The sequence below is a fragment of the Bombina bombina genome, chromosome 3, assembly GCF_027579735.1.
Source record: "Bombina bombina isolate aBomBom1 chromosome 3, aBomBom1.pri, whole genome shotgun sequence".
In the NCBI taxonomy this organism is placed as follows: domain Eukaryota; kingdom Metazoa; phylum Chordata; class Amphibia; order Anura; family Bombinatoridae; genus Bombina; species Bombina bombina.
Window position 1 is genome coordinate 1,164,162,496 of NC_069501.1, and position 13,887 is coordinate 1,164,176,382.

The 13,887-nt window shown below is 30.8% G+C and overlaps 1 protein-coding gene across 1 annotated transcript; it reads left to right on the forward strand.

Moving 5' to 3' along the window:
* The first annotated feature begins 1,452 nt into the window (after positions 1–1,452).
* LOC128652123 (matrix metalloproteinase-18-like) lies at positions 1,453–12,369 on the forward strand. Its single transcript, XM_053705062.1, has 10 exons — positions 1,453–1,590; positions 3,289–3,533; positions 5,567–5,715; positions 6,629–6,754; positions 6,975–7,136; positions 7,610–7,727; positions 8,053–8,186; positions 10,335–10,494; positions 10,746–10,849; positions 11,873–12,369. The coding sequence occupies exons 1-10, from the start codon at positions 1,489–1,491 to the stop codon at positions 11,971–11,973; spliced, it is 1,401 nt and encodes a 466-aa protein (XP_053561037.1). The 5' UTR covers positions 1,453–1,488; the 3' UTR covers positions 11,974–12,369.
* The last annotated feature ends 1,518 nt before the right edge of the window (positions 12,370–13,887 follow it).

Below are 13,887 nucleotides of genomic sequence, written 5' to 3' on the forward strand. Positions count from 1 at the left end.
CAATCAGATTGAGCTCGCATTCTATTGACTATTCTCGCATTCTATTCTATTCTCGCATTCTATTGACTATTCTATTCTATTGACATTCTATTGACTAATCTGCTGTTAGGGGCAGCAGATTAGGGGTACATAAGGATAACGTAGGTGGCGGTCGGCAGATTAGGGGTTAAAAAAATGTAATCGAGTGGCGGTGATGTGGGGGGACCTCGGTTTAGGGGTACATAGGTAGTTTATGGGTGTTAGTGTACTTTAGAGCACAGTAGTTAAGAGCTTTATGAACCGGCGTTAGCCCAGAAAGCTCTTAACTACTGACTTTTTTCTGCGGCTGGAGTTTTGTCATTAGAATTCTAACGCTCACTTCAGCCACGACTCTAAATACCGGAGTTAGAAAGATCCCATTGAAAAGATTGGATACGCAATTGACGTAAGGGGATCTGCGGTATGGAAAAGTCGCGGCTGAAAAGTGAGCGTTAGACCCTTTTTTGAATGACTCCAAATACCGGCGGCAGCCTAAAACCAGCGTTAGGAGCCTCTAACGCTGGTTTTCACGGCTACCGCCAAACTCCAAATCTAGGCCTTAGTAACTTGCTAAAGCAAAATCACAATATCAGTAGTTCTTGCAACAACACATTTTCCATATATAAAAACTAAACCTCACTGACTTAATTAATTACAATTCTTTATAAAAACTTATCAAATTATTTATCTACAAAAAAACAATATACTTTAATGGTGGTTTTGCTTTGAAAATCATTAGAAAAGTTTGTGTTGAAAGGACATGAAACCCACAATTTTTCTTTCATTATTCAGATTTATCGTTCAATTTTAAACAACTTTTTAATTTACTTCTAGTATCTAATTTGTTTTATTCTTTTGTTATCCTTTGTTGAAGGAGCAGTAATGTACTACTGGGAGTTATCTTTTATCCAATGACAAAAGGGAAATATGTGCAGCCACCAATCAGCAGCTTTTGAACCTACTTAGGTATACTTTTCAATGAAGGATACAAAGAGAAAGAAACAAATGAGATCATGGAAATAAATAGGATAGTTATTTAAAACTGCATGCTCTACCTGAATCATAAAAGAAAAAAAATTGGGTTTCATGTCCCTTTAAGGATTGTGATAATCCAAAATATAAAAATAATGATTGTGAGCCATTTTTAATAACAGTAAACTGCTACACAAACTATCTTTTTTTTAGATACTTTTTTGTTACTATTACTAAGATTTAATGTTTTTGTTTGTTTTTGCTTCTTCGATAACATAAATAACAAGGGGGGGGGTCTTGTCTTGTCAGGATGTCACTTTTTAGAAATTGCTCAGCATTACCTAACTGAAGCTGTGTATCATTGTTTTGGCTCAGATCCATATGATTGTAATTAGGAAATTCCATTTTGAGTCACTGATTTATGAGACATCCAGGATCTATATAAAGACAACCTTAGGCACTTAGAAAATACAAGCACCTTCTGAGAACATTAGAGAAATGACTTTTCTTCCCGTTGTCCTGCTACTGTGTGTAGCAGCTACAAATGCATTCCCAGCCGTGCCCCAAACAGATGTGGAGCAACAACATGAACTTGCTGAGGTATTTAAGTTAATTAGACATTTATTTCTTTAAATCATTTAAAAATAATTATGTTATGTGAATCTTTGTCATGATTAAATAGCTATGCAATTATCTTTTTTTTTAACCTACGGGCTTCATTTGATAGACATTTTAAAAACTAATACAAGCTATAAAAACTGTAATGCAAGGTTAAAGGTATTTTTTTTGTTTTGGCACTCTTGCTCCCTCTCTCTATCTCTTTATTCAGACATGATGGAAAAGCATAGCAAGATGCATTACATTTATTAATGAAAAACTAACATGGTTAAAGCAAAACAGAGCTTTGTAAGAAAGGGTGGCATTGATTTTTTAGGCAGCAGGGGTGCAGCCTAAATTCCTTCTGTTGATATAGAATGCCTAAGGATTCGCAACAACTTCCAATTTACTTCTTTTATCAAATTTGCTTCATTTTTTTGTTATCCTTTGCTGAAAGAATAACATTGCACTACTAGCAGCTAGCTTAACACATCTAGTTAGCCAATCACAAGAGACAAATGTGTGCAGGCACCAATCAGCAGCTAGCTCCCACTAGTTTAGTATAGGTGCATATTCCTTTTCAAGACCAAGAGAACAAAGCACATTTGCAAACAGAAGTCAATTTAAAAGACTTAAAATTGCATGCTCTATCTGAATCATGCAGTCTTGACGTCCCTTTCCCTTTAATGCATGGTAGTTAGTCTTTACAAGCATGGCACTACAATACTGTAATATTTTGTACTTTTTTATATGTGTTTATTAGTTTCATTTTACATATGTGTATTTATAAAATGTGTAAAAATAAAATTGTCCGTAACACGTTTAATTATACATAGTGAAAACATGTTCCATATACTTTAATTATTTTTCCTGTTTTCCTGTAATTTATAAATGCAGAGGAATCACATAATCAAAACATGCATGATGAATAAGAGAATGCAATAATGTTTACTTAGGGAACCCAACGTTTTTCTTTCATGATTCAGATAGAGCATAATTTGCTTCATTATTTAGGCATCCTTTGTTGAAAAGCATAGCTTCGTAGGCTCAGCACCTGGGTGCTATTTGCTGATTGGTGGCTGCCCATCAATATCACCCAGATACTGAGCTTACAAAGCTATGCTTTTCAACAAAGGATACCTAAATAATGAAGCAAATTATAGTAGAAGTAAATTGGAAAGTTGTTTAAAAGTGTATGCTCTATCTGAATCATGAAAGAAAAAATGCGTGTTTCCTTTCCATTTAAACAGTTTTTTTTTTTAAATGCACCTCTTTCATATGGACGATATAAATATTTTTTATTACATTGTTCCTTTAAAGGGACAGTAGACATCATGCAATTAAAATACATTTCTGTTGTGTTGCTATAGAATTACATATCAGCCTAAATGCTTTTATAATAAATTAACATAGACTCCAGCTACCATTTGATTAATTTGAAGCAACCAATCCGAGCTTAAGTCTGCAGAATACAAGGCTAGCCAAAGTCATAATGCTAGTATGAAATGCATTGCTGTGCAGTTATCATCAGTTAAAGGCAATTAGGCAAAATTATGTAGCATAATTAGCCTTGATATTCCAGCAGGGTTCATTTCAACTTCTGAAAATTAGCAAATTCTCATATTTTAAACAGGCAATTAAAAAAAAACATACTAGTTTAAAACTGTATAAAAAAATATCTATTTGTTTATTCTGTTACAGAAATACCTGAAAAGGTTTTATAACCTGAAAACAGAAGGCGTACCAGTCGGCAGAAAAAAGAGCGCAAATCCATTTTCTGAGAAACTTGAGCAAATGCAGAAGTTTTTTGGTCTGAAAGTGACTGGGAAACTGGACTCTGAGACAGTGGAAGTAATGCAGAAACCCCGATGTGGAGTGCATGATATTGGTCAATATGGTACCGTTGAAAAAAGTATTGCATGGCCAAATAAAAATTTGACTTACAGGTAAATGAACAAATTGGTTGTACTAATCAGTTTTACACTTTAACATTTTAAAGGGTGGTAGATTAATTAGCTTTTTTATTATTATTCATATGATTTTAGCTGTAGAGAGAGACATTCAATTAGTCGAGTGACTATACATATAAGAGTATACATTTTCAATATCTAAACATACAATATATTTCTATCAACAAATCCAATTATGTGGCAGACATAGGCACATAATGCTATGCCCAATCTTAAAGGGACAGTCAACACAAAAATTGTTATTGTTTAAAAAGATACATAACGCCTTTACTACCCATTCCCCACCTTTGCACAACCAACACAGTTATATTAATATACTTTATAACCTTTAAACCTCTAAATTTCTGCAGTTTCTAAGCCATTAAAGACAGCCTCTTATCACATGCTTTTGTATTTGCTTTTCACATCAGTGTAAGCAAGTTCATGTGGGCCATATAGATAACTTTGTGCTCACACCTGTGGGTTTTGCACAACACAGCACTAATTGGCTTAATAGTCAATATAAGATAATATAAGATAATATAAGTCAATATAAGTCAATATAAGATAATAAATAAAACGTCATGTGATAAGGGGGCTGTCAAAAGAGACTTAGGAACAAGGTAATCACAGAGGTAAAACGTGTATTAATATAACTATGTTTTCTGTGCAAAACTGGGCAATGGGAAATAAAGGTGATTGTCTATCTTTTTAAACAATAAAAATGACTGTCCCTTTAAGTAATAGTATCACATTGAGCTAAACTGCTAAATGTAAAAGTCTGCTAAGACACCTCAAATAAGGGGAAGAGATAAGAAAATTAAAAAAGTTAGTGAGCGACAAGAAGAAAAACTAGATTGTTATTTGATCCCACCGTAGATATATAATTGTACCTTAGGGTCTACAAAGATCCACAGTCCTTAGATCTTGTGGTAAAGCTCAAAGTGACCCCTACTTTGACCAAGATACCCCTCCATATCTCCTATGTATAATATAATATAAACTAACCCCCCCTCACACCCAGACAAGCCTTTTTTTAGATCTAAAAGAGGTTTTAAAAGTATTACAGTTTTGCTTTTTATAAAATGGATGTTCCTATACTGAGGGAAAAACATGTTTTTATGATTTTGAGGCCAATAAATCACTATAATGTGAGATGTGTCACTGTCAAACAATAAAGCAGTAGAAGATCTGATTATCAGTCAGTGAACAGGTCTTAAACCATAGCTACTCCTCATTTTCTTCATGCAATATTATGTTACATGTTTAAATAGTTTTTTTTTTAATATGCATGATTAAAAATGTTAATTTTCGGTCCACTTATCTATTACACTAAGCTATTATTAAGAACAAAGGATATTAAATGATTAGTGTGAAGCTTGTTGACTGTGAGGCCTAGTCTTTTTACTTAAAGGGACATGAAAACCACACTTTTGTTTTAATGATTTAGTGTTGTTTAATATTGTTGCAAAAGTGCTTCCATATAGTACTGCAGACGTGAACTCTCCTTAACTTAAGTTCCTGCTTTTCAACAAAGGATAACAAGAAAACAAAGAAAATTTGATAATTGAAGTAAATTGGAAAGTTGTTTAAAATTGTATGTTCTTTCTGAATCATGAAAGAACATTTTGGGTTTTATGGCCCTTTAACAAATAAAATTACCCTCTCTGGTTCTTCCTTGACACACTGAGGGTGTACTAAGGACTAGCAAAAACAAGAGCGTTCTATAAAATTTCTAGGAAATTATCAAAATATATTGCTCATTATGTGTTAAATAAGCTCCTGTGAATACCAGGGTTGTTTGTTTTCAGCAAGTGTATTGACAAAACTGAGATAGTCATCAGAAATTGACTGTCTTTTTAAAGTTCCTTGACATAAATTCATTACCTCTCACACCTTCTCCAATCTAAGGAACTCTAAATGAAAAAAAGAAATAGACCTAAAATGCAATGTTAAACTAAACTGAAGGTGTCACAAATCGTGGTGATTCTCAATAATACACAGCAGCTAACATAACTATTTTCTTACAGAATTTTGAACTTCACTCCAGACCTGGCCCAAGCTGATGTGGAAAAAGCCATTGAGAAGGCTTTTAAAATATGGAGTGATGTGACCCCATTAACATTTACTAGACTCTACGATGACATTTCTGATATTGAGATCTCATTTGTATCTGGAGGTAACTATTACAATTGTTTTGTGAATGGTTTTTAGGTATTACGCTAATAGTTTATGCAGGTTCTATAGTGTAATACAACCAACAATACATAGCTTGAAACACAACTTTCTTTAGTACAGGGAATAAAATCATATCATATACCATGTTTAATTTAAATCTACTCTGATTTCCCTACCTATGGTACAAACCTTCTGGAAATGTTTGAACTGGGTATATTTGTGACCTGTCAGGTGTATATTTCAGTGCTGTGTCAAATGCTATTAATACTTAGTACCAAATATTTAAAAATGTGTTCAAATATTATAGTGGTATGTTGATAACCATAGACATTGAAGTCTGCATGAATACACAATCATATGTTTAAATTCAGATATTCTAATGTTTAAACAGATTTCATTTCAAACGATAACTTCTGGGTTAGAGCATTTACATTTTTAGTTACATGCAACACCTGGGGTGAATTAATTAACAATTGTTAATTTATTTTTATGCAATTGGATATTTATTTTAGCTGGAATATAATTTAAAAGTTTTAACCCAAGACAAATGGTATATTTGTAGGAAGAATTGATGTTTACAAGCAATATAAGATTTTCTTAATTTACTCATTTTTAAATTAGTTTTCAATTAGTAATTAATAAGGTAGAAAAAGCATAGAGAACAATTTATCATCAGTCTAAAATAAGTAGTTGCTATGAACCCCCCCCCCATAAGCCAACAGTCTGAAATTGTATCAACATCAGAAACAGATTAAATGCAATAATGATAGGATCTAGTAAAAGTAATATATGCACATCAAAACAATTACAATTAATTATTTAGTAGTCAAGAACTATTTATTAATTGACAACATCTTGCACACACATCAAAGCTCATCTGCATTATATATTTATATTTTCTGTATTTTTAAAAGATCATCATGATAATTCGCCATTTGATGGACGGGATGGACTATTAGCCCACGCGTTTCAACCTGGCAAAGGTATTGGAGGAGATGCTCATTTTGATGAAGATGAATCCTTTACAAAAACCAAAAAAGGTAGTTAAAATATAAGATAAACAAACTTAAAATTGCTTTTAATCATAATGTACCAGTTTATACATTAAATCATGTAAATGTTTCAACATCTTGATTATCAGATTTATTGCTAGATTAAATAACAAGCTTATACAATTGACCTATGATTTAGATTTTGTTTTCTACATGCAACAGACTTTTAATAATGTGACTAAATCAATTCTTTATTTTTATTTTATAGCCTACAATTTATTTCTTGTGGCTGCTCATGAATTTGGACATTCTTTGGGGCTTTCCCATTCTGATGACCCCGGTGCCCTGATGTATCCAACTTACCCAAATACTGATCCAGATAAATTTCAGCTCCCTCAAGATGATATAAATGCCATACAGTTTCTATATGGTAAATACATTAAATGAGCAATATTTATGTTAAACACTTTTTTTACAGGGTTTTACAAATGTGATGCAAAATGATTAAATGTAATCACTACATAAAGAGGGATAATACAAATACCCACATCTCAACAATGTTTCACCAAATACCATGGCTTTGGTATGTACATGTCATCATACAATAATTTTAAGAGAAACATTGCAAAAGTGTTTCCAGTTGGTTAAAGAGCACATATTCTCATATGTATTGTGCAACTCATTATCATCAATCCTGGTAAAATTTGCAGTATAGGGTCATGGCAATATTCATTCTCACGATTATTAAATAACTTGTGATTTATATAAACACATTTATAGAAAAAAATCTTTTAAGTATAGTAAAATCAGATTCAAATTCAAACAATTACAGTTACCTTTTAATGATATTAATTTGAATGTCCTTTATATGAATACAAATTATACTCTTTTTTTTCCTATAAGGAAAAAACTCAGATGCTGTCCAACCAACAGGACCATCAACTCCATCAAGTTGTGATCCTAACATTGAGATTGATGCTGTAACTACACTAAGAGGAGAAATGTTTTTCTTTGTAAACAGGTGAGTGTTAATTATAAAAAAAAGATAATATCATGTCAGTTTTTTCATTTTTAGAATGTTTTCTTATTTTTTGAAGGAATCTTTTGTAAGGAAAAGTGATTTTATTACACATAGTAAATATAGCCTTCCTAAAAAAATGTAAAAGCAAAATTCAAGTGTGTCTAATCTAAACCAGTAACTATATTAGAATTAGATTTATAAAGCTTTATGTTAAATTCTAAAATGAATTTCAGATTTAAATGTAAGGAAAACAAGACAATTAAGATTATTTTGAATAACTATAAATTATTTAAACTAATAGTTATTTTATTAATTTTCAAAACAGGTTTTTCCTACGTAAACACCCACAAGCAACTGAAGTTGAGCTCAATTTTATTCAATCTTTCTGGCCAGAGTTGCCAGTTGATATTGATGCTGCCTATGAGAATCCTTACACAGATGAAGTCCTTTTTTTTAAAGGTAAATAATATTTGTAATTTGGAGATTTATTTTACTGTAAAACTGAAACCTTAGTGGTAATCAAGTTCTATTGGGATAATTATAATAAAGAAGTATGTTAAAAAATAATACATCAGTGATGGTCTTTAATAAATATTTATCTTTATTATTTATCTTAAAGGGACACTGTACCCAATTTTTTTCTTTCGTGATTCAGATAGAGCATGACATTTTAAGCAACTTTCTAATTTACTCCTATTATCAAATTTTCTTCATTCTCTTGGTATCTTTATTTGAAATGCAAGAAAGTAAGTTTAGATGCCGGCCCATTTTTGGTGATCAACCTGGGTTGTTCTTCCTGATTAGTTGATAAACTCATCCATCAATAAAAAAGTGCTGTCCATAGTTCTGAATAAAAAAAAAGCTTAGATGTCTTCTTTTTAAAATAAAGATAGCAAGAGAACGAAGAAAAATTGATAATAGGAATAAATTAGAAAGTGGCTTAAAATTGCATGCTCTATGTGAATCATGAAAGAAAACAATTGGGTTCAGTGTCCCTTTAATTGGATGTTTGCCAAGAATGCTGCACCCTTGAGGACAGAATAATTGAGAGTACTTCCTACCTTTCACTGTAATACTCATTAGCACTTCTATAAACATGTTGGTTGGAAAATTAAAAATACAAGAAAGCAATTTAAAAATGTATCATAGTTTTACTGCTTCAAAGCCTTTTTATGAAAAAAGGAAGCAATATATTATCATTATATATTTTAGTACAAAAAAACATTATAGCAACTATTTATAACCAAATATGTTTGCTTAGTCACTTTTATAATATTTTATTGCAGCAGTAAAACAGGGGAACATAAAGATGAAGCAATTACTACTGCTGTTTTATAAAGTAATAAGAAACAAAAATAATAAAGTAAATCAAAATAAAAATGCATATATGTCTTACAATTATATTTCTATATTCTGTTGTACATAATAAATCAATTTGTGTTTATACTGAAAGATATTTCTAAAACGTTATAGGCTAGATTACAAGTGGTGCACTAATATGTGTTTTTTCGCAATCGCAAAACCTTTGCTAGAGTTAAACGTTTTGTGCTAGTTGGGTTGGGTTCATATTACAAGTTACATTTTTATTTATTTTTCGCAAGCAGTAACCAGACTGGAGCAAAAATCCTAACTTATATTATCGAGTGCACGGGCATGTATTCCCCCGTAGAAATCATTGGAGAAAAAAAATTGTTGGGAAAAAAAACACCATCGCGCAAACAACATAGCATATTCACATTCTCCATAGAAGTCAGTGGAGTTTAGAAAAAGAGTTGAAAAAAACTAACACCCATCGCAAAAACAACATATTCGCATTAGCCATTGTAAAATATTTATAGTAAATACATAGTTAATATCTTTATTAAATATGAATATTGCATAAATATGTTTTAGCATGCTCTAATCTACTTAATGGCAAAGCGCTCTAATGCATTTATATATATATATATATATATATATATGTTTACATATGTATTTATGTGTATATATGTATTGATAGTTATATATACATACATAAATACATATGAACACACACACACACACATATATATATATATATATATATATATATATATATATATATATATATATAAATACATATTTAGCAATGTATCTTAATGTTAAATTCCTTTTTGTTTTTGTTTTTTTTATCACCCGAGATCTCCTATCTTTGAGCCCTTATAACTTTTGTGTGCATTATTTTTTTAAAAAAAATATTTTTTATTAGACAGTGTTAATATAAGTGTAACTGTACTTTGTAATGTATTTTTGAAGTGCTTTGTGCAACTTTTTTGTTTTGGAAAACAGTTAACCACAGCTCTTCAATCGCCATAAAGTAGCGCAATCTCGAGTTTGCTCAACTTGTAATACAAGCGCAATGGAAGTAAAAATGATTAAGATAATGCTAGTACAATTGTTTGCACCTCACTTGTAATTTAGCCCTATATATATACAGTATATATATATATATATATATATATATATATATATATATATATATATATAATATATGTATATATATATAAATATATCCCTAATTTAGTGTAAATAAATTATACAGTGTTTATAGAGTTCATGTTTAGCATGCTGCTTTTTTTCTCTCAATAGATTCCAAATTTTGGGCTCTAAGTGGATTTGATGTTGTACAAGGATACCCAAAGAACATTGGTAAACTAGGATTTGCAAAGAATGTTAAGAAAATTGATGCAGCAGTCCATGTGGAACATCTAGGAAAAACATATTTCTTTATTGGTGACAAATACTGGAGGTAAGAAAAAAATAATAATATTATATTTATGTAAAAAAGAATAAAAATTAAAAAGAATAAAAACTTAAAAAAAAAATATTAACAAAATTATATCACAGTATTGTAAAATAAAAATGTTTGTTTGATTTTAAAATAATCACAATTAAAAGATAATTTTGTGAAGAAATTGTATTGTTAGTACTTTAATTGAACAGCCTTATAAATAAACATGTACCTTCCCATAGTAACACCTTAGCTTGTTTCTTTTTTAGTTATGATGAAGATAGACAAACCATGGACAAAGGATTTCCTCGTTCCATCAAAACAGATTTTCCAGGAATCAATGAGAGGATAAAAGCAGCTCATTATTCTAGAGGTATCACATTTTATTTGCTAGTTTCCTACCTTTAACTAGCACAGCTTTTTCTATCATCACTTTAAAACACTGGTTTTCAAAACTGTTCTTAGGCCTCCATAACAGGCCAGCTTTTGTGAATATCTGAACTAGAGCACAAGTGAAATAATCAGCTAATTAGTAAACATGGTTATTTAAACCAAAGTTTTCATATATATACATCTATATAGTTAATATAGAAGTCAGCAATACTTGTAATAGGGTATTGAGTAAAGCTAAATCACTGATTAATCTTTGGTATACATTAAAAAAAATGAAGTCAACAAATTGGAAACGTTTAGCAGCTACCATATTGAATGCTAAACCTCCTTTACGCTACAACAGTACAGTGACACCTACAGGCAAAATTATAAATGCAGGCAGGATCAGTGACTTTATTTTTACTGCCAGCTAAGTTTCCCTCGTGTAGTAACAGTTACCAGTAGCAGCTTCATAGTTGGGGGTCACAATATATATATATATATATATATATATATATATATCACAGTATATATACAGTACATACATATACTGTATATCTCCATAGTTTAATTTGCAGATTTAATGAACACAAAAAGACACAATGTTGGATTTCCACCTCTTTACTCATATCCCCTTTAACATGGTGCTTTCATAAGAAAATGAATTGCTAAATAATGCTTTAGTGTGAAAATCATATTTCACAACATGAGAAAGATTGTTTATATAGAAATGTAGATCTCCCTAATCATTTATAGCATTCTGTACATGTAAATGTGAATTGTAAGTAATAACTTCAATATTATATTGCTTAAATATTTTTAATTAATAATAAAATCAAATTGACAATGATTAAGACAATGTTGATATTTGTAACTAATAAGTTAAAATTAAGCACACATTTTATAACTTTTTGTTTTATTCTTACTACTCAATGTATAATTTATGGATATAAAAGATCATTATAAACATACTAACATCATATCCAATTATGTTTATATTAATTGTACATTTCTATTGTTTCAGGACTCCTTTATTTATTTGTGGGCAAACGGCAGTATGAATTCAAAATTGAGTCTAAGAGGATCTTGCGTATTTTAAAAAACAACAGCTGGTTGGGATGCTAAAAAGAGAAAAAAAGATTTAAAAAAAAAAAATCTGTTTTGTAATATTACATTTTCCACATAATTTCTAGTTTATTAAACTTCTAATGTAATATCTATGCTAATATTTTTTTAATTAAATTTATTTATTTACCTTTTTATGGTGTGTCAGTTACTTGAAAATATTACTGAACACTACTGAATGAGGACCATTTAAAAATGGTTAATTTTCATTTGGTACTGCCATAGACATCAATGTCTCTTTATTGTATATATGTGTATATGTCAGAACTTTAATAATGATATATAAATATAGAACTGAAGCTGATACTGAGCCACTGGAAATTTTGGAAATTGTACTATTTTGAACTCAAATCATTTTATACATGTTCAATTCAAAATAAATTTTTATAAAGGTTACATTATTCTGCGTTTGATCTCCTTCATAATTTAAATGTAATTAAAATGTCAATCAGTGGTGGTGGGAAAATTAGATCGCATGCATAGTTATAAAATGAATGTGTTTTACTGATATTTAACGCTTGCTATTTCTTGTTTAGTACAACAATCAGCCTGCTACTATTTAGTGCAAATCAGTAATTGTCATCATTATATCGTAGTAGCCCTTTACATCTAGTCATAGAGAACAGCTTATCATAGTTTGGATCCAATACTATATGACACTGGTAACTATTTTATATATGTGCCAGTGTTATTGTTGCTAAAGGTGAACCCCCATTATAAATACCCTTAACCTGAAGACCCCCTTAGTTCCAATTATATAGAAAAATGGTTGCACTCAAAAAGGAGGGTAACATAGGACAAAATATCAAAGCTTTATTGTAAATACATTAAAAAATATTAGTACATGGAGGCTTGCTAACAATCTAGATCTCAATTGTAAAACTTACATTTCCCTAAAAAAAAAATAACTTAAAAACTGGGGAATTCAAAGATATTTGCAGCTATTTGAAAAATCAGTTCCATTTGAATTAGTGTGGCCACATCTATCTTCCAACTGTTAACAACTTTTCTCATAGAACTGGCATCACCAAAACAGCTTCAAAACATTGCAAAACAAACTAAGGAAAACAATAAAAGCACATCCTCTATAAAACAGTCCATAAAAAAAGGAAACATTGAAAAGAATAAAATAAAAATTAAATGGCAAGATGTGACTGTAAGATGAGCTATCTCACATGAGCAATTGTATCTATATGAATTTGGCATGCATGGTTTAAATCAAAAGTATCAAACTCATTGTATCTGGGGGCCACTGGCCAAATGTTCTTCTCCCATGGGGGCCACATGAACAAAGTGAGTGCTCTGGAACTGGATATACTCAGGGGTCAAGTCCTACAAAAAAAGTGTGGGAACTCTCCAAGACTTCCACCCCCTCACAATGATATTATAATAATATTGAAAAGAATAAAATAAAAATTAAATGGCAAGATGTGACTGTAAGATGAGCTATCTCACATGAGCAATTGTATCTATATGAATTTGGCATGCATGGTTTAAATCAAAAGTATCAAACTCATTGTATCTGGGGGCCACTGGCCAAATGTTCTTCTCCCATGGGGGCCACATGAACAAAGTGAGTGCTCTGGAACTGGATATACTCAGGGGTCAAGTCCTACAAAAAAAGTGTGGGAACTCTCCAAGACTTCCACCCCCTCACAATGATATTATAATATTGTTTTAAACACACACACACACACTTACATAAGGACACACACTCACACATACTGTATTTATATGAATAAAATTTATACACTTTGGTTAATGAAAGCAGCTGCTAAATGCTCATGAGACATTTTTTACCCAGGGGCATGATAACAAATAAAAAATAAAACAAAGCCTTTATGACTAAGAATATATGGTAAGCATTTTGCACATATGTGGCATGTATATGATGTGGTCTTCCTATAAAGACTG

What these genes read in the sequence shown, in the direction of transcription:
- LOC128652123 (XM_053705062.1), top strand. Translation starts at nt 1,489, where the DNA reads ATGACTTTTCTTCCCGTTGTCCTGCTACTGTGTGTAGCAGCTACAAAT. An exon ending in CTTTACAAAAACCAAAAAAG is followed by an intron (nt 6,755 to 6,974) that starts GTAGTTAAAATA and finishes TTTATTTTATAG; the next exon opens with CCTACAATTTATTTCTTGTG. An exon ending in ATTGGTGACAAATACTGGAG is followed by an intron (nt 10,495 to 10,745) that starts GTAAGAAAAAAA and finishes TTTCTTTTTTAG; the next exon opens with TTATGATGAAGATAGACAAA.